At 39.4% G+C, this 19,001-nt stretch overlaps 1 protein-coding gene across 2 annotated transcripts in view; it reads left to right on the forward strand.

Annotated features, from left to right (window-relative positions):
- Positions 1–19,001, forward strand: part of timeless (timeless circadian clock) — a 67,865-nt gene that overhangs the window by 22,764 nt on the left and 26,100 nt on the right. For both annotated transcript variants that reach the window (XM_073071303.1, XM_073071302.1), the window contains 9 exons: positions 1,007–1,183; positions 1,431–1,648; positions 9,023–9,126; positions 10,636–10,805; positions 11,298–11,423; positions 15,174–15,325; positions 17,391–17,488; positions 17,579–17,699; positions 18,597–18,798. In XM_073071303.1, coding sequence (XP_072927404.1) covers positions 1,007–1,183; positions 1,431–1,648; positions 9,023–9,126; positions 10,636–10,805; positions 11,298–11,423; positions 15,174–15,325; positions 17,391–17,488; positions 17,579–17,699; positions 18,597–18,798 — 1,368 coding nt within the window. The remainder of the gene's footprint in view (positions 1–1,006; positions 1,184–1,430; positions 1,649–9,022; positions 9,127–10,635; positions 10,806–11,297; positions 11,424–15,173; positions 15,326–17,390; positions 17,489–17,578; positions 17,700–18,596; positions 18,799–19,001) is intronic.

Consider the following 19,001-nt stretch of genomic DNA (forward strand, 5'->3'; position numbering starts at 1 on the left):
AAGGGGAAGCCTTTTAGGACCGAGATGAGGAAAAACTTCTTCACACAGAGAGTGGTGAATCTGTGGAATTCTCTGCCACAGGAAACAGTTGAGGCCGGTTCATTGGCTATATTTAAGAGGAAGTTAGATATGGCCCTTGTGGCTAAAGGGATCGGGGGTATGGAGAGAAAGCAGGTACAGGGTTCTGAGTTGGATGATCAGCCATGATCATACTGAATAGCGGTGCAGGCTTGAAGGGCCGAATGGCCTACTCCTGCACCTATTTTCTATGTTTCTAATTACGATAGTAGTAAAAGATAATAATAATAATAATCTAGCCCAAGTCCATGAGTGTCATGGGCTGTAGAATGATGGTACATGAGATGTTGTCCTGGAACCACATTTTCTGCAGCAGTTCCTCATCTCACAGCTGCAGACAAACACAATTTGGCTTGTCTTCCACCAACTGAATACTGGAGGGTAGCACCGATGAGAAGGGCTAGCCCCCAACCCAGCATGGATGCCCGCTGCGCGGCAACTGAGGCCACGCAGTTCCCCCGCCGTCAGTCTCACCAACAAACCAGTGAACTGGACTTGCAGTTTCTACATTACCACGGTCCAACAGGGTCTTGTGATCATAAGAAAAAAAGACAATAATAAAAGACACTTTTGCTGATAGAACTGCCACTCACTGGATGTTTTTCGCACCATTCTCTGTAAACTCTAGAGACTGTTGTGTGTGAAAGTCCCAGGAGATCATCAGTATATTGTTTTATTGTGTTCAGTGAGCTAGTGAATAACTTCTTGCCTTGAATGATGTTCAAGTGAATAGAAGACAATTTTAAAATAATAATTTGATATAAGTATTGTATCCTCTGCTCTTGTGTCAGACCAATTACTTGCTACTCTAAATGCATGATATGTGGGTTGCAGAAAGTCAGGATTGGAATTGTTGTAGTTTTGATTTTCACTCTAATGCTTGATCAGTTTTGATATTTATTTAGTTATTATTTATGCATTTTCTTAGTTTAAAAACTACAGTCACGATTGTGGCAAGAAGACCAGCAAAGTTCCAAAGAGGAAACAGGCTGCAGTAGAGGTGGAGAGCAAGCGGCGCTCTGCTCTGAATGTGAGGTTGTTCCTGAAGGAATTTTGTGTTGATTTCTTGGAGAACTGTTATAACAGATTGATGTACATAGTAAAGGTAAGTCGGTAAGGTGTATGCTACTTTATTCCTGTTTACAAGCAATGTTTTGAAAAATAGTTGTTGGATTGGGGTGCAGAATTGTTTTGTTTTTGTAACTTAACTTTCCAATGCTGAAAGGAAGCATAGCTTATACAGTTAGATATTTTGGCCACTCGTAACTGAAATAACACTGCAATTAAATGGGAACTGTGTGCATACATAAATAATGCTTTTATCTATAACTGTGTGCTCATTCCATTTATAGGACAATCTCATACGTGAAAAAGCACAGCAGCATGATGAGACCTACTACCTATGGGCCATGCCCTTCTTCATGAGGTTCAACAGGGTGTATAGATTCCGCCCTGAACTAGTATCCGAGACTGTCACCATTCGAGCGTTTCACTTTGTGGAGCGTAATATCACCAACTACTATGAGATGATGCTAACTGACAAGGCAGCGGCTAGTTCTTGGTCAAGACGGTAAAGCAAACTGATTCCAAAGGGCTAAGGAATATGCCTTTATTTCTATCTCTCTTCGGGGAGGGGTGGTGTAAAGAACTGTCAAATATATTAAGTTCTTGCATTCCACTTGGCTGCATTTATGACATTACGTTTGTTTTTCTTCCCTAATTTTATTCCCGTTTCATTAATTTTTCCTGAGTTATAGTCCTATAGCTGCTCCCTGATCTCTAGCGCAGTGCCCAAGTAGGAACTCATTGATTTTTCTCTTTTAACCCACGATTGTTGCATGGTCTTGTCTCCTGAGTTATTATGTTGATGTAATTTAATTCAGAATAAACTGGATTAAATGTATAATATTAAGTCACTAGCTCAGTTTTGAACTGGACATGGTATGTACTGATTGGGATAGCATTGGCTAGTTATTTTTGGCTCTACAATGTAACTGTTCATTTTAACTATCATAACCTGTTGTAATTATAGAGCAAGTTAAGTGATGGGTAAAATCTTTGTTTATGCCAAAGTACAATCTTTCCTTCCAAATTTTTCTGCTCAGAATCAGGTTTATTATCACTGGCATGTGTCGTGAAATTTGTTAACTTAGCAGCAGCAGTTCAATACAATATGTAATCTAGCAGAGAGAGAAAAAAATAATAATAGATAAAACATAATAAATAGACAAGTGGGACTTCCGGTTAAGATGGCGGTAGCTTAAGTCGCTAAAACTATTGCTCCGCTCCATTTCATATACCTGCATTTATTTCTTACTCTTCCTCCCACTATTGAAGTTGCTGGCTGCACAATGAGTGTATCTCAGCCTACTAAATCAGCAAAAAAAGACACTCCATCGGGAGCAACCTTAAGTGAAATTGTGTCGCTGTTAGAACAAACCCGACAAGATATGTTTTCTCAATTTAGTTCGTTGGAATTGAAACTGCATAAAATCAATTCTACACTGGAGAATCACGCTCAACGTTTATCACATGTTGAAGAAGTCATGGAGAAATTAGACCGTCGTTGTAAAGACCTGGAAAGAGTTTGCTCTATCCTAAAGGGGCATAATAGCAAGTTAACTCTTAAAGTTATGGACCTTGAAAGCAGGAGTAGACGCCAAAATCTTCGAATTCTCGGCTTGCCTGAGACTGTTGAAGGGGGATCTCCTGTCGAATTTTTCTCAAACTTTCTATGTGAGATTTTTGGAAGTGAAATACTTTCCAGTCCTCCAGAGATTGATTGAGCACACCGTATCTTTACATCTCGCTCAGCGGATGGCCAGAGACCACGTCCAGTGATAATTCGCCTCCATCGTTACCAGATCAAGGATTTACTAATTAAAGAAGCTCGCCGACATAAAACGCTTCAATATAAAGGTCATGCTATCCGTTTAGTAGAGGACTATGCACCTCAAGTTATGAGTCAACGTGCTGAATACAGAGGAGTAATGAAAGTTCTCTACGATCGTGGACTTCATCCGTCTCTTGCCTATCCAGCCCGGCTCCAAATCAAGCTTAGGAACGGCGATTTTAAACGTTTCGATTCGGTTGCAGAGGCGCAGACCTTCACTGATAGCCTATCCTCAGATACGATATGATATGATTTTTTTTTTCTCTTCAGCCTTTTTCGTTTCTGTTTAGATAACGGTTATTTTTTTTCTAATATTCTAATCTTTATTTCTATATTTTTCAGTATGGACATTTTCATTTTCCTTAAATAGAGCTGATTGTGAAACTATGTAATTAGACATCTCTTAAAGGTCTTTGGAGACTTTATTTCAAAATGGAGTCGGTGTTGCATTAAAAAATTGATATCAATTCGTGAAGTGACGACGTCTTTGAATGTTTTTTTGTTTTTCTTTTCAGACTTCAGTCTCCAATTTCTACAAATCTTGATATTTCCTTTTTTAAATTTAAAATGTAGCTGTTGTCGCATCTATTTAATTAGTAGCTTAATTATGTTGCATTGTCCTATTGAAGTGTTTTTTTTCCATTTTCTCAATTTTAGTTTCTATCTTACATAATTTTAGTTCTTTAAAGGTGATGATTCTTTTTCTCTCCGGTTAGATTATTTTAACCTTAAGCAGCAGTTGATGCTATACCTTTTAAACTCAGTTTCGGGTTTGGATCAAATTCCTCTCGAATGGATTTTTCTTTGGTGGTTTTTTCCCCTGTGTTTCAAGATGCTATTTGTGTTTTTTTTCTTATTTTTACGATTTGGTTGGATTACTTCTTTGACATTAAAGTTTTTTTTTCTGTATAACTGAGTTTATAGATGATCTTTTTTTTCGGTTTATCAACTCTAGCGGGAAGGTTGGGGTAAAGTTTTTTAGACCATTATTATACTTTAAGATTTACAAACTTTGAATGTATTGTTTTTTCTTGTTTGTTTGTAACTCTTAAAGCTTTTTGGTGTTTATTTCCATTACTGTAGCAACAGTTGGAGTGGAGATAATTAAGATGCTACCTAATTGGAAGTCCAGTAGGGGTTAGTTTATCTCGGGGAGAGCTTGCTGCTTTATATTTGCAGCTTTCTTCTTGTAGGTTAAGAGGGTGTGGGTGGGATCTCCAATGCTAATATTATATATGGAATTTTGATATATTTGTACTATACAGGATGTAATTTCATCCTGTTTTTTTTCTTCTATACTTTTGCCCCAGAATTACATATAAATTTCAGATATGGTTTAATGCCTGCTATTCTTTTTTTTTCTTATGTTCAATGGTTAGTCCATTGAACTTTGTCAGCTGGAATGTTAAGGGTTTGAATCATCCGGTTAAAAGGGGGAGAGTGTTCGCACATCTGAAACAGCTTAGACGAGAGGTAGTCTTTTTACAAGAAACACATATTCGTCACTCAATAATTCTCGTCTTATGGCACGATGGGCAGGACAAAACTTTCAGTCAACTTTTCAAGCCAAGGCGAGGGGCGTTTCAATTCTTATAAACAAAAATGTTGCTTTTGAGTTTCATAATAAGATATCTGATCCTAATGGTCATTTCATTATTGTTTCAGGGAAACTTTATAATACACGGGTGGTCTTAGCCAACCTTTACGCTCCTAACTCAGATGATGTAGAGTTTTTTGACCTTTTTCCCCTTCATTTCCAGAACTAAGTTTATACTCTCTTATATTGGGTGGTGACATTAATTGTTGGCTTATATTGGGTGGTGACATTAACTGTTGGCTGGATCCAGTTTTGGACAGATCTTCTTCTATCCCTAGACAATTAAGTAAATCTGCTTTATTTATTCAACCTTTTCTTTCTAATTATGGAATATCTTGATATTTGGCGTTTCTTTCATCCACATGAAAGAGATTACTCTTTTTCTCACAAGTTCACCATACATTTACTAGAGTCGACTATTTTTTAATTGATAATCAATTGATCCCATCCGTCCGTTCTTGTGACTATAAGAGTATATTGATTTCAGATCATGCCCCACTTACATTGTCCATAGTTCTCCCTGGCCTCCCTCAAGTAAATAAACACTGGCGTTTTAATCCGACCTTGTTGTTGGATAATGACTTTGTAAAATTTATGGAGGATCCGATAACTTTCTTTTTAAATACTAATGCACTACCTAAAACCTCTTGTCAGGTGGTTTGGGACGCAATGAAAGCATATCTAGGAGGTCAAATAATTTCCTACACAGCAAATTTGAAAAGAAAGACTCACAAAGAGTATTTGGAACTGATCAATCAGATTAAAGCTATAGACCAATTATACGCCCAGGTCAAGGATCTGGAGTTATATAAGAAAAAAATGGAACTTCAAACTAAATTTAATCTTATTTCTACTTATCCGATTGAACGCCAACTTTTGGGCAGTCGGAGTAAGTTCTATATTCACGGGGATAAATCTGGTAAGTCCTTAGTTAACCAACTTAGGCACTCTAAAGCAAAACAACACATCACTAAAATTCGAATGAGTAATGGGAATATTAGTGTGGACCAGTCTGAAATTAATGATACATTCAGGAATTTTTACTCTCAACTTTACACCTCTGAATCCTTTAATGGTAATACTACTGTTATGCAATTTTTAGATAGTTTAAATATTCCTAAACTTTCTTCTGATCTTAAACATAAATTGAATGAGCCATTATCCTTAGAGGAAGTATCCTCTGCTATTTCCGCTTTGCAGTCTGGTAAATCTCCTGGTCCTGATGGGTTCTCTACAGAATTTTATAAATCATTTTCCTCATTGCTCTTATCCCAACTTAGTTTAGTTTTTTCTGATTCTTTTAAACAAAATAAATTGCCTGCATCATTTGATGAGTCTTGTATCATTCTTTTAGCGAAAAAAGGCAAGGATCCATTAGAATGTGCTTCATACAGGCCGATTTCTCTATTAAATGTAGATGCTAAAATTTTAACTAAAGTTTTGGCCTGTAGGCTGGAGACTATTTTACCCTTAATTATCTCTGAGGATCAATCTGGCTTTATTAAAAATCGCCTTCCCTTTTTCAATATTAGACGTCTTTTTAATATTCTATATTCATCTTCATCAGAGACCCCTGAATGTGTTATCTCTCTTGATGCCGAAAAGGCGTTTGATCGGGTGGAGTGGCACTAGTTATTTACGGTTTTAGAAAAATTTGATTTTGGATATAATTTTATTAAGTGGATTAAGTTACTATATTCCCATCCAATTGCATCAGTTTTGACTAATCCCCAGCAATCCCAACTGTTTGATCTTAAACGGGGCCGATAGGGATGCCCTTTAAGCCCTCTGTTATTTGATCTGGCTATCGAGTCATTGGCAATTGCGTTTCGCAGTTGTATTGAACTGACTGGGATCTGGAGGGGTGGTTTTGAGCACAAAGTCTCTCTATACGCCATGATTTGTTACTTTTTATATCAAACCCGACCACCTCCTTACCTTTGTTGTTTTCACTTCTCAATAAATTTAGTTAGCTATCCGGATACAAACTTAATCTACATAAGAGTGAACTTTTTCCAATAAATAAGGAAGCACAAGAATTAGAATTTCACAATCTCCCTTTTAAAGTAGTAAACAATTGTTTTACTTATCTTGGTATTATCGTAACAAGGAACTATAATCGACTGTTCGATGAGAATTTCAATAATCTTTTAAATTTTACAAAACAGAGATTAGCACAGCGGTCACCTCTGTCCATGTCTTTAATTGGGCAAATTAATGTAATTAAAATGTATATTCTCCCTAAATTTTTATACTTATTTCAATCTTTACCTATATTTATTCCTAAAGTTTTTTTTGATTCTTTAGATTTTATTATCTCGTCATACCTGTGGAAGGGTAAACAGCCCAGACTCAATAAAGCTCATCTCCAAAAGCCTAAAAGAGAAGGTGGCTTGGCGTTGCCTAATTTTCATTCATATTATTGGGCAGCCAATATTCGTAATATTATCTTTTGGTCCTACTTTTATAATCAGTCTGTTTGTCCAACATGGGTGGCAATGGAATTAAACGCTTATAAGAAATTATCTATTCCAGCTTTACTTGGGTTTGTTCTTCCTTGCCAATTGCCAAAATCTATTATTAATCCTGTAATCAGGCATACTCTGAGAACATGGGCTCAATTTAGAAAATACCATGGTCTTTATAGTTTTTCCCTCTCTAGTCCTATTCTATACAATCATTTATTTCAACCGTCTATGCAGGATTCCACATTCCAAGACTGGTGTAGGAGAGGTATCAGGCATTTTGAAGATCTTTTTATAGACAATCGGTTTGCATCTTTCGAACAGTTCTCTATAAAGTTTAATTTACCGAATACTCACTTTTTTAGATACCTTCAAATTAGACATTTTATTAGCCCTTTAATACCACATTTTCCTGAACAACCTGATAAAAATGTTGTAGACTTGTTTCTTCAAATGAACCACTTGGACAAAGGCGTAATTTCTACTATTCGTGTTAAATTTATGATTCTCAGACGAGCCCCTTGTGATAAAATTAAAACTGCTTGGGAGCATGACTTAGGTTTTTCTTTGTCCGACAAGGTTTGGGATTCAATTCTTAAGTCCGTCAATTCAATCTCCTTATGTGTTCGCCATTGTCTCCTGCAGTTTAAAGTCGTCCACAGGGCTCATATGTCCAAAACCAAATTGGCGAAGTTCTATCCTGATATTAGTCCCTGGTGTGACAAATGCAAAGGAGGTGAGGCCTCCCTTTTCCATTTGTATTGGGCCTGTCCTACTCTGGAAAATTTTTGGAAAGATGTTTTTTTAACTTTATCTTCTATATTAAATTGTCATTTGGAACCTGATCCTTTGATTGCTCTTTTTGGTATTCTTCGAGACCCTGACAAGCATTTGACCCCGGCTAAACAACAAACATTGTCTTTTGCCTCTCTTCTAGCCAGACGAGCAGTACTCCTTAAATGGAGAGATGTAGTTCCCCCTACCCATGCTCAATGGCTTAGGGATATTATGTCTTGTTTAGATCTCGAAAAGATTCACTACTCACTTTCTAATTCGGACATAAAGTTCCATAGGGTGTGGGGATCTTTTCTCGAATATTTTCATAACTCTCACCTAGATTGACAGGTGTTTGTTCTTTTTTCCCTTGATAATCGAACCCTACATTTCCAGCTTTTTTTTTACTTTTGTTTTTTTCTGATCAGGTAGCAGGCTGCCCCCCTTTTTTTAAAAATTACAATATGTAGTTCTGGGGTAATAAAAGTGTATCTCATATAATGGTTGGCTTGGAGTTGGATAGGTGATGGATTGGGTGCTTTTCTTTCTTTTTCTCTTTTTTTTCCTTTTTTACTATGGGTGACTTGCTCATTTGTTAAGACGTATTATTGTTACTTTTGTTTATATGGCAATGATCCTTCTATATATATTATTGATTCTCTTTTCTTCGTTGTAGTTTGTAGAAAATTATAAAAAAAAGGTAAGAATAAATAAATAGGCAGGTAGATCAATTACGTATATTGAATAGATTAAAAAACGTGCAAAAACAGAAATACTGTATATTAAAAAAGTGAGGTAGTGTCCAAAGCTTCAATGTCCATTAGAAATCGGATGGCAGAGGGGAAGAAGTTGTTCCTGAATTGTTGAGTGTGTGCCTTCAGGCTTCTGTACCTCCTACCTGATGGTAACAGTGAGAAAAGGGCATGTCCTGGGTGCTGGAGGTCCTTAATAATGGACGCTGCCTTTCTGAGACACCGCTCCCTAAAAATGTCCTGGGTACAAATTGTTTGTAGGCTAGTGCCCAAGATGGAGCTGACTAGGTTTACAACCTTCTGCAGCTTTTTTCGGTCCTGTGCAGGAGCCCCTCCAGACCAGAGTGATTTAGTCATTTAGTAACTGCCAGGATGAAAATGCTCGGACTGATTTATGGTGTTTAATAACCAATAAGACAAAAATGATTGCATACTACAGCTAAAAAAGACCCCTTTCTTTCAGAATGCATCTAGCTCTGAAAGCTTACCAAGAGCTGCTCAGCACCATTAATGAAATGGACCACTCCAAGGACGGAAATCTGCGAGAGAGTGCCAGAGTTATCAAATGTAAGATTTTTTTCCTCTCAGCAATGTTTTCATGCTTTTTATTAAATCAAGAAAGCATAGTACAAAGGAGGTTTGTGCAGTACATAACAAATGTACAATTCACATCTATGAAAGAGATGCACCCATAGTACAATCATGCTTTGGTTGCCTCCCTGCCCCGACCTACCCCTCCCAATCCCCATCTCCAAGTCATCATTGCATTCGCAAAAAGGTTTAAACAGAACCTTTATCCCCACAGAGCTGCATTGGTATAGAGAAGGTGTATTTTCCTAATACATAGACTGTTGTAAGATTTTTAAAGAAATAAACAAACTAATTTGCATTTCCATCCAATTGTTTGATCTGGAAAACTGCAAAATCAAATATATTTTATGCTTTTTGTTCCTGCTTTGTGTATGGTTTAAAAATTTGCAGACCTGGTTCGTCTACCTCTTGTCCCTGCCTTGATCTAAAACGACCTACCACTTCGTAGCTAATGAGAGCTTGTTTGAAAAGTGTTAATAAGCAATTCTATTGGGATCTGCATCCATGCCTAATCACTTGACATCCTAATTTTTCAGCTGAAGTCACTAGATAATGATGGAGCTGAAAGCCATATTAATTGTGACATTCCACTCTTCAGTTGTAGTTTGCATCACAGCTAAATCTATGGACACTTTCAGCAGGGCCATCGTAGCCAGGAATGAGATGATTTCCTACTACCTCCCTTCCTCGCTGAAGTTTTAATCAGTCTTCACAGAAACCTGAAATTGAATCCTTGGTGTTGTTATATATTTATTGGCTAATCTATTGAGGTAGAACCAGTGTAGAGTATAAATGATAAATTCTATTACTGTAAATTTCAGTGTAGTGTAAGTAATAATATTACAAAATGCCTGTGTTTCACAAGAGAGGCCTTGAGGTGAGGTATAAACACAAGATTCTGCAGATGTTGGAAATCCAGATCAATGTGCTCAAACTGCTAGAGGAACTCAGCAGGTCAGGCAACATCAATGGAGAGGAATCAACAGTTGATGTTAACTGTTTATTCCTCTCCGTAGAAGCTGTCTGACCTGCTGAGTTCCTCCAGCATTTTTGAGTGTGTTACTTTGAGGTGAGATCGTCACTTTTTAAATCATTGAATGTAATTTGATGGAATTGGGGTGTTCATCAATGTAATCAATATAGTTTTGTTACAAGGAATTTAATTGATTCTTATTCATGTGGATATCTTTTTATCTACCAGGCCTACCCTCACATTCTTTACTGCTTACATTTCCCATAGAAAACTTTTATCAGAATTGTTCATGTGTTAATGAACAGGCTGGGGGAATGGCGGTGGTCTTCGGGAATGTGCATGTACAGAAACTGAAATTATTCTCCTAAGAGCAAGAAGATTAATAGATGTGGAAGTAATCCACTCGAGATTATATGGGAGGTGGGGGCTAATATATCAAATGACACATATTTTAATTTAAAATTTAGGAATTCAATTGGCTTGTGATTCTGTTTGCGTTTTGTCATTTTCAGGTAACATCTTCTATGTTATGGAGTTCCGGGAATTGTTCTTAACATTATTCCGGAAGTTTGATGCAACCAAGCAACCCAAGTCATTTTTGAAAGATCTAGTTGAAACCACCCATCTTTTCATCCGGATGATTGAGAAATTATGTAAAGGCAAAAACAATCTTATTGTGCAGGTAATGTTGGCATCTAAATCACACCTGGTGCTATAGCCATCAGTTTTAAAAAAATCCTACTCTAGAGTTCAGAGCAAGATTCAGATTTCACTGGGGTATGACCATGTGCTGAATTGCAAGGCATTTGGGTAGGTGACCAAAAGCTTGGTCAAAGAAGATTTTAAGAACCATCTTAAATGAGAAGGAAGCGGAGTGGTGTAGGGAGGGAGATCCAGATCTTGGGGACCCAGGAAGCGGAGGAAAGGAGAGAGAGAGAGGCAGGGAGTTATAGAGAGGGAGTTCCAGAGCTCGGGTAGTTACAAGCACAACAGCCAGAGCTGGAGCAATGGAAGGATTGAGAGGTTGGAATTGGAGAACTGCAGAGATCTTCCAGGGACTGGAGGAGTTATAGGAAAAAGACCTTGAAGGCATTGTAAGTAACAGATATTGTGGTCTTATGATGATAGTTGCTCCGAATGTAGTTGTTTGAATATTTCCCATTTATTGAAACAGCGAAAGAACGTGAAAAAGAAGAAGCCGAAATCAAATCAGAATGCACCTGCTTCATTGGAAAAATCCCAAGAAGAACTTGAGGAGATCTGGAAAACAACACTGGAGCAGCTTGGCAAATGTGCAGAGGTACAGGCCAGATAGATAAGCACCAAGCTGAGATCCCCTCGAAATGGCTATTTGTAACAATCAGAGTTACTGAAGAATATATCTTTCATGCTGCAGTCCAGGGTTGCAATGTTTCTCCATTAACATAATACCAAAATTTGATGCATTTTGTGTTTTAATTGCCTTTTCTTTCCCGAAAAGTCCGATACATATTTAAAGTTCAAAATAAATTTATTAGTGAAGTACATGCAGTATACATATCCCTGACATTCGTTTTCTTGCAGGCATACTCAGTAAATCCAAGAAACAATAGAATCAGTGAAAGACCATACCTAACAGGACAAACAACCAGAGTGCAAAAGACAACAATCTGTGCAAATACAAAAAAAAGAAATAATAACAAGTAAATAAGCAAGAAATATTGAGAACATGAGATGAAGAGTCCTTGATAGTGAGCCCAAAGGCTGTGAGAACAGTTCAGTGATCGGGCAATTGAAGTTATCCCCACTGCTTCAACAGCCTGATGTTTGAGGGGTAATATACCTGTTCCTCAACCAGATGTTGTGGGTCCTGAGGTCCCTGTACCTCCTTCCTGAGGGCACAACGAGAAGAGGGCATTGCCTGTGTGGTAGGGGTCCTTGATAATGGATGTTGCTTTCCTGCAACAGCGCTCTGTGTAGATGTACTCAATGGTGGACTGGGCCATATTCACTAATTTTTGTAGGATTTTCCATTCAAGGGCATTAGTATTTCTGTACCAGGTCGTTTGCAACCATTCTCCACCACATTATCTATAGAAGTCTGTTGAAATTTTAGTTGTCATGCCGAATCTTCACAAACTTCTAAGGAAGAAGAGGCGCTGCCATGCTTTCTTCGTAATTGCACTTGTGTGCTAGGCCCAGGACAGGTCCTCTGAAATGATAAGACTGAGGAATTTAAAGTTGCTGACTCTGCACCTCTGATGCTCCAATGAGGACTGGCTCATACATCTCTGGTTTCCTCCTCCTGAAGTCAATAATCAACTCCTTGGTCTTGCTGACATTGAGTGAGAGGTTGTTGTTGTGGCATCACTCAGCCAGATTTTCAGTCTCCCTCCTACATGCTGATTCATCACCACCTTTGATTCGGCCTGTGACAGTGTTGCCATCAGCAAGCTTGAATATGGCATTGGAGCTGTGCTTAGCCACACAGTCATAAGTGTGAAGTGAATAGAGCAGGGGGCTAAGCACACAGCCTTGTGATGTACCCGTGCTGACGGAGATTGTGGAGGAGATGTTGTTGCCAATCTGAACTGACTGGGGTCTGCAAGTGAGGAAATCCAGGATCCAATTGCACGAGGAGATATTGAGGCCAAGGTCTTGAAGCTTATTGATTAGTTGTGAATGGGTGATAGTATTGAATGCAGAGCTGCAGTCAATAAGGAGACCATAAAATGTAGGAGCAGAGTTAGGCTATTTGGCCCATCGGTCCTGATCTGCCATTTCATCATGGCTGATCCATTTCCCTCTCAGCCCCAATCTCCTGACTTCTCCCCATATCCCTTCATGGGCCCTGATTAATCAAGAATCTATCAACCTCTGCCTTAAATATGCCCAATGACTTTGCTTCCACAGCCACCTGTGGCAACGAATTCAATAGATTCACCACACTCTGGCTCAAGAACTTCCTCCTCATTTCCATTCTACATGGACACCCCCCTATTCTGAGGCTGTGTCCTCTGGACTTAGACTCCCCCCACCATCAGACCTTTCAACATTTGATAGATTTCAGTGAGATCCACCCTCCCTCACTCTTCTGAATTCCAGTAAATACAGGCCCAGAGCCATCAAACGCTCCTCAGATGATAAGCCTTACAATCCCAGAATCATTTTTGTGAGCGTCCTTTGAACCCTCTCCAATGTCAGCACGTTCTTTCTTAGATAAGTGGCCCAAAACTGCTCTTTAAAACTTCAAGTGAGACCTCACCAGTACTTTATAAAGCCTCAACATTACATCCTTGCTTTTATATTCTAGTCCTCTCGTAATAAATGTTAACATCACATTTGCCTTCCTCACCTCCAACTCAACCTGCTAATTAACCTTTAGGGAAAATCCTGCACGAGGACTCCCAAGTCCCTTTGCACCTCAGATTTTTGAATTTTTCTCTCCATTTAAAAAATATTCTGCACTTTTATTTCTTCAACCAAAGTGCATGACTATACACTTCCCGACACTACATTCTATCTGCCACTTCTTTGCCCATTCTCCTAATCTGTTTAGTCCTTCTGTAGTCTCCCTGCTTTCTCAACACTACCTGCCCCTCCACCTATCTTCGTATCATCTGAAAGAGCAAACTGATTATCAATAATGTGTTATAGGCATTGGCTTTCCTCCTTATTATGTAGCTAAATGATCTTTCCACATTAGTTTTTTAATGGAAAGTTTCAGCAAGATTTTCACCTGTATGGAAGTTTTGTAGTTGAGCTGGGTTGTGCCTTGACTGATACTGCAGCAGAGATCACTGGCTGCTGATTGGGCACTGAGAGTAGTGGAAGCCCTGACTACAATCAGCCAACTTGCTGTATGTCTATTTGTTTGATCTTTCCAGTGATTGATGAATCAGGAATAAGGAGACATTGATATAAAAGGAAAAACTTGTGCTTTTTCAGCACATTTCAAAATCTTAGGATGTTCCAGAGTGTTCTACAGCCAATAAAGTATTTTTGGAGGGCACATAATCTCTATTTACAATGTAGGAAATGAAATACATGCACAGCAAGCTTCCACAAACAACAACATCCTAATGGCCAGCAATAATCCGATTGGGAGATTGGTGAATTACTGCCAATCCTGGAATCATAGCATAGTTTATCTGAAATTCTTGAATTCAGTCTTTCTAGTATTCTCGATCTATATTTCACATGTCCAGCATCTGCAGTGTCTTACATCTGTTTTCATTCATCTTCTATTTGTACCTCCTCCAGACATTTGAGTTGATGTTAAAAAGCCTTCACTACCCTCTTTCAACCAGCACCGCTGCTGCTTGGGTCATTCAATCTCTCCTTGTCTCCACTCCTCCCCACCCTGTGACTTAATGTGTTTAATTTCTAACTTCACCCTGTTCTGATGAAAGTTCATGAATCCGAAACATCCACTGTTTTTCTCTCTCAGCAGAAACCCCTTGGCCTACTTGAGCCTTCCCAGCATTTAACTCTTTATTTCAAATTTCCAGCATCACACCGGGATCTTTTTGTGTCTACCTGGGAGCAGACAGGACTACCATTTAATGTCTCACTTAAAAGATGCAACCTCTGAGTCTTGCATCATCAGAGATTTGTTTACTTGTAGGGATTCACAGTAGAACAAAGAAATACATCAATGAAAACCTTTACCCAAAGACTGACAAGCCACCTATGTGCAAAATCTGGGAGAAAAGGACAATAAAGTGTATTGAACATGGAATTGGGACTGTGCTTGATTAGAGTAATTGTTGTCTCCCACCAATTTAATTTGTGCTTTCGTGTTCCAGTCCACTTCCTGGTGTTTTATGTGAAATAAAACCGAACTCCTTATTTCCTAGAACCACCCCACCAAGCAGAATAATCTGCTGAGTACTATGTATCAAATTCTATATGCCTAAACTAGTCTTGGCCAGATGCAAGACTTTTATATAAAGAAGACATAAAGTGGTTCACCTTCTCATATTTTCCACCTCATCCAGAATTACTACTATGTCTGACTCCTTGACTTCCCAGGCTGAGTAGTTGAACAAGGCATGTGTTTGTTTTCCAGGGACAAGAGGCTCTGCCAGAGGATCTGGTCCCATTTGATGCTGCCTCAGAAGTCCCTGTGGAGGAGCAGAGGGCTGAAGCTATGATTCGCATACAGGATGCAATGCTGGCCAGCAAAGCCACAGAGGCTCTAGTGCTTCTCCGAGCAGCACGGTATCTATTTATTAAACTTTGATGCACTGTAAACTCCTGAATAACCTAGCTTGTGATGAAATGGTGCATCGATTTGTTCATATTGATCTCTCGAATGTGGTGTCTGTTGCACTAAACAATCTGCCGGAGGAACTCAGCAGGCCGAGCAGCATCTGTAGGGGGGGGGAGGGGGTGAAGAAATTGTCGATATTTTGGGTTGAGACCCTGCGTCAGGACTGAGTAGAAGGGAGGTGGTCAGCATCAAGAGGTAGTGTTTATCAGTTCATTGTTCTTTCAGAAATGTGATGGCAGAAGGGAAGAAGCTGTTCCTAAAACATTGAGTGTGTATCTTCGCGCTCCTGTACCTCCTTGATGGTAGTAATGAGAAGAGAGCATGTCCTGGGTGATGGGAGTCCTTCATGATGGATGCTGCCTTTTTGAGGCATCACCTTTAGAAGGTGTCCTCATTGGTAGAGAGGCTAATGCCCATGGTGGAGCTGGCTGAGTTTACAACTTTCTGAATCTTTATCCGATCCTGTACGCAGGCCCCTCCATATCAGACGGTGATGCTAATAGAATGCTTTCCACAGTACATCTGTAGAAACTTGTCAGACTTTGGTGACATACCAAATCTCCTCAGACTCCGAATGAAATAGTGGGTGAAGGTGGAGAAGGCTACTGGAGGATGATAAGCAGGAACACAAAGCAGATTGTTCTGCAGACTGTGTGTTGTTCCTAATTCCAGCATCTGCAGTCTCTTGTGCCTCCTCTGTGGTTTATGTTGTCTTATGCTTGATAACTTCTTTTAATCCTTGAGGTTCTTGGGTATTTTTATCTCTTTGTATTTACCTGACCTGATGACCAAACAAACAGGCGGAGGAGCTAATCATGTTTAACCTTGCCCCATGGCTCTAATCAACTGAATGTACCTAAACAAGTTGAATTGCAGTACCATTTGTACTCTTTCATAAATAGAATCTTACTAGAGGGTGAAAACTGACTGCTGTGGAGTGTTCTTTGCTGTTCGGCACACAAGAAACAAACTTGTATGGGCACCGTTATTTAAAATGAACTGTTGATGTCAGGTGGTTTCTCATTCTCATCGTCAACAAAAACTATAAATCGACAGTCAAAGGTGTCATAATATTATCAATGTCACACCATGACACTAATTGCTTTTCTGAGTAAATCAGTCTATTGTAAGTGACCATTATGTTAAAATATTAGTATGAACAAAGTGAAAGAAAAGATCCAAGTGGTACTTGGATTATGTTACCACAACAGTGCTTCTTGCACTGGGATTGGCTTTGACGCTGGTCAATGTAAAATGACCAGATTCAAAGCCATGTGTATGCAGCTTGTATAAAATGAGTCTCAGCAATCTGAATCCAGTTCTACAGTACTGTGCAGAAATCTTAGGCATATATATATACTTTTGTGCAGTACTGTATTTCTCAACGTGGAGTGGAGAGCGAGTTAGTAAATCTGGCAGGAGCAAAGAATGTTGGGAATGGCAAGGGTGGGGCGCTGTGGGAGGGTGTGGGACAGGTGGCAGAGAAGAAATGCCAGGGGCAGGGGGTGGTGCAGGTGCAGACTCCTCCAGCCCGGAGACACCAGGTGAGGTCATTTGATTCCAAGCAATTGGCTTATTGATCACTACAGAATGTCTCTCTCTGGTGCTTCCCGCTCCCTTCCCCTTTCCCCAGTCCTGATTCCCCTCTCCCTGCCCCCTTCCCACTCTCAGTCCACAATAGAGACCCATATCAGAACCAGTTTTATCATCGCTCAAATATGTTTTGAATTTTTTTTGCGGCAGCAATATAGAGCGATGCATAAAATTACTACGGTACTGTGTAAAAGTCTTAGCTATATATGTGTGCCCAAACTTTTGCACTCTACTGTATATTTCCTATGTGTAATGGCGCTGTAAGGATTCACTGCTTTCCCCTAGACAAACACGAGCTGGCCGAGCCTGAGGGTTGCACATGTATTTCACTACTTTTACTAGCTCACAGACCACAAAATGAGTGGTGATCTCCAAAAACACACCATGCATTGATTGAGGGTCTAATGCTTATTCCCACAGGGAAGTGTGGCCTGAAGGTGATGTTTTTGGCTCTGCTGACTTGCTGCTTGAAGAAGAGTTTGAACTGCTTAGACAAATACTGTTTGCAAATTTGCCAAGTGAGTATTTTAGCTGCCATCATTTTGTTTGCCACTGTTCTGAATATTGTCTGTGAAGTTCTGAATGCTTACTCTGTATTCATTTGGCAGGGCTACCACCTGCTGAAGTTGAAGACAGTGAAGAATTTCATGATGAAGAAATAGAAGAGGAAGAAGCAGAATCTGTGAGAGTAACAGAAAGTGAATTTAACTTTTTGGATTATCTCAAGAGGTATGTTCTACAGATATTTTTTTTTTAAATTAAGCCACAGAGGGCCAAATAATCTTTCAGCTTCATTTGCACAGTTCACTGAAGTATTCACAGTGGACGTTCACAGAGTTAGGCAGAAAGTAAAATAAATAATAAGGTGGCAGCCACACAGGGTGAGAGCAGTTTTTACTTTTGGGACAAATGTTTTACTTTGGCTGGACTGTGGGAGGTAAATTCATCTGCCTGTTAGTAGTTGTCTCAAGTTAAAGCTTTATCAGTCTCAAAGCATTTCCTGACTGGCAGGGCCCAAAGCACAAAACCTGTCCACAAGCTGTTTGGAAATTATAGGTGGACTTTAAGGGTAGTTTACAAAAACAAAGTGCTGCAAATGCTAGAAGCACTCAGGTCAGGTGGTATCTGTGGAGAGAGAAATAGAGTTGAAGTTTCAGATTAATGTCCTGATTCTAATGATAAATTATCAACCCGAATTGATAATTCTTGTTTTTCTCACCACAGATGCTGCCCGATCTGCCAATTATTTACCTTTTAGAGATTCAGCACAGTAACAGGCCCTTCTGGACCAATGAGCCCACACCATCCAGTTACACCCATGTGACCAATTAACCTATTAATCTATACATCTCTGGACTATGGGAGGAAACCAGAGCACCCAGAGGAAACCAACGTGGTCAAAGGGAGAACGTACAAACTCCTTACAGACAGTGTTGGAATTGAACACGAGTCACTGGCGCAGTAGTAGCATTATGCTGGCCGCTATGCTACCATACTCCCCTAAGTATTTATTTTGCTTTCCTCATTCTAGTAAGGCCAACTCATTGGCAAGAAGAATACTGAAGCTGTGTGCAGTTCGCTTGCTATTTTTCCCCTCAAAAAAAAACTTTCTTCTGTTTTATACAGGTTTGCTACTGTTGGTGTCGTGAAGCCCTATGTTCTCCTGCTGAAGGACTACCGGCAGAACAGTGCTCATATTAATCACTGCATTGTAAAGATGCTCTATCGGATAGGATATGACTTGAAAATGGATGCCCTTCTTTATCAGCTTTCAGTATTCCACTTATTCAGCCACATTCTGGAAGATCCAGCAGCGAGTGCATACCAAGTAGGTTGAATTGTGGTCAGCGTGTAATAATTATGGTTTTGTGGTTCTTGTAGTGGGTCATGATCTAGTATTTAGTAGCATTATCCTTGTATTTCTACTCTCCTGACCCAGATCCTGGTAGTCTGTAACCAGTGGTGTACCACGGGGATTATTGCGGTGACCCTTAGATTAACATAGAACATAGAACAGTACAGCACATTACT

The sequence above is a fragment of the Hemitrygon akajei genome, chromosome 18 (assembly GCF_048418815.1).
Source record: "Hemitrygon akajei chromosome 18, sHemAka1.3, whole genome shotgun sequence".
Classification (NCBI taxonomy): Eukaryota; Metazoa; Chordata; class Chondrichthyes; order Myliobatiformes; family Dasyatidae; genus Hemitrygon; species Hemitrygon akajei.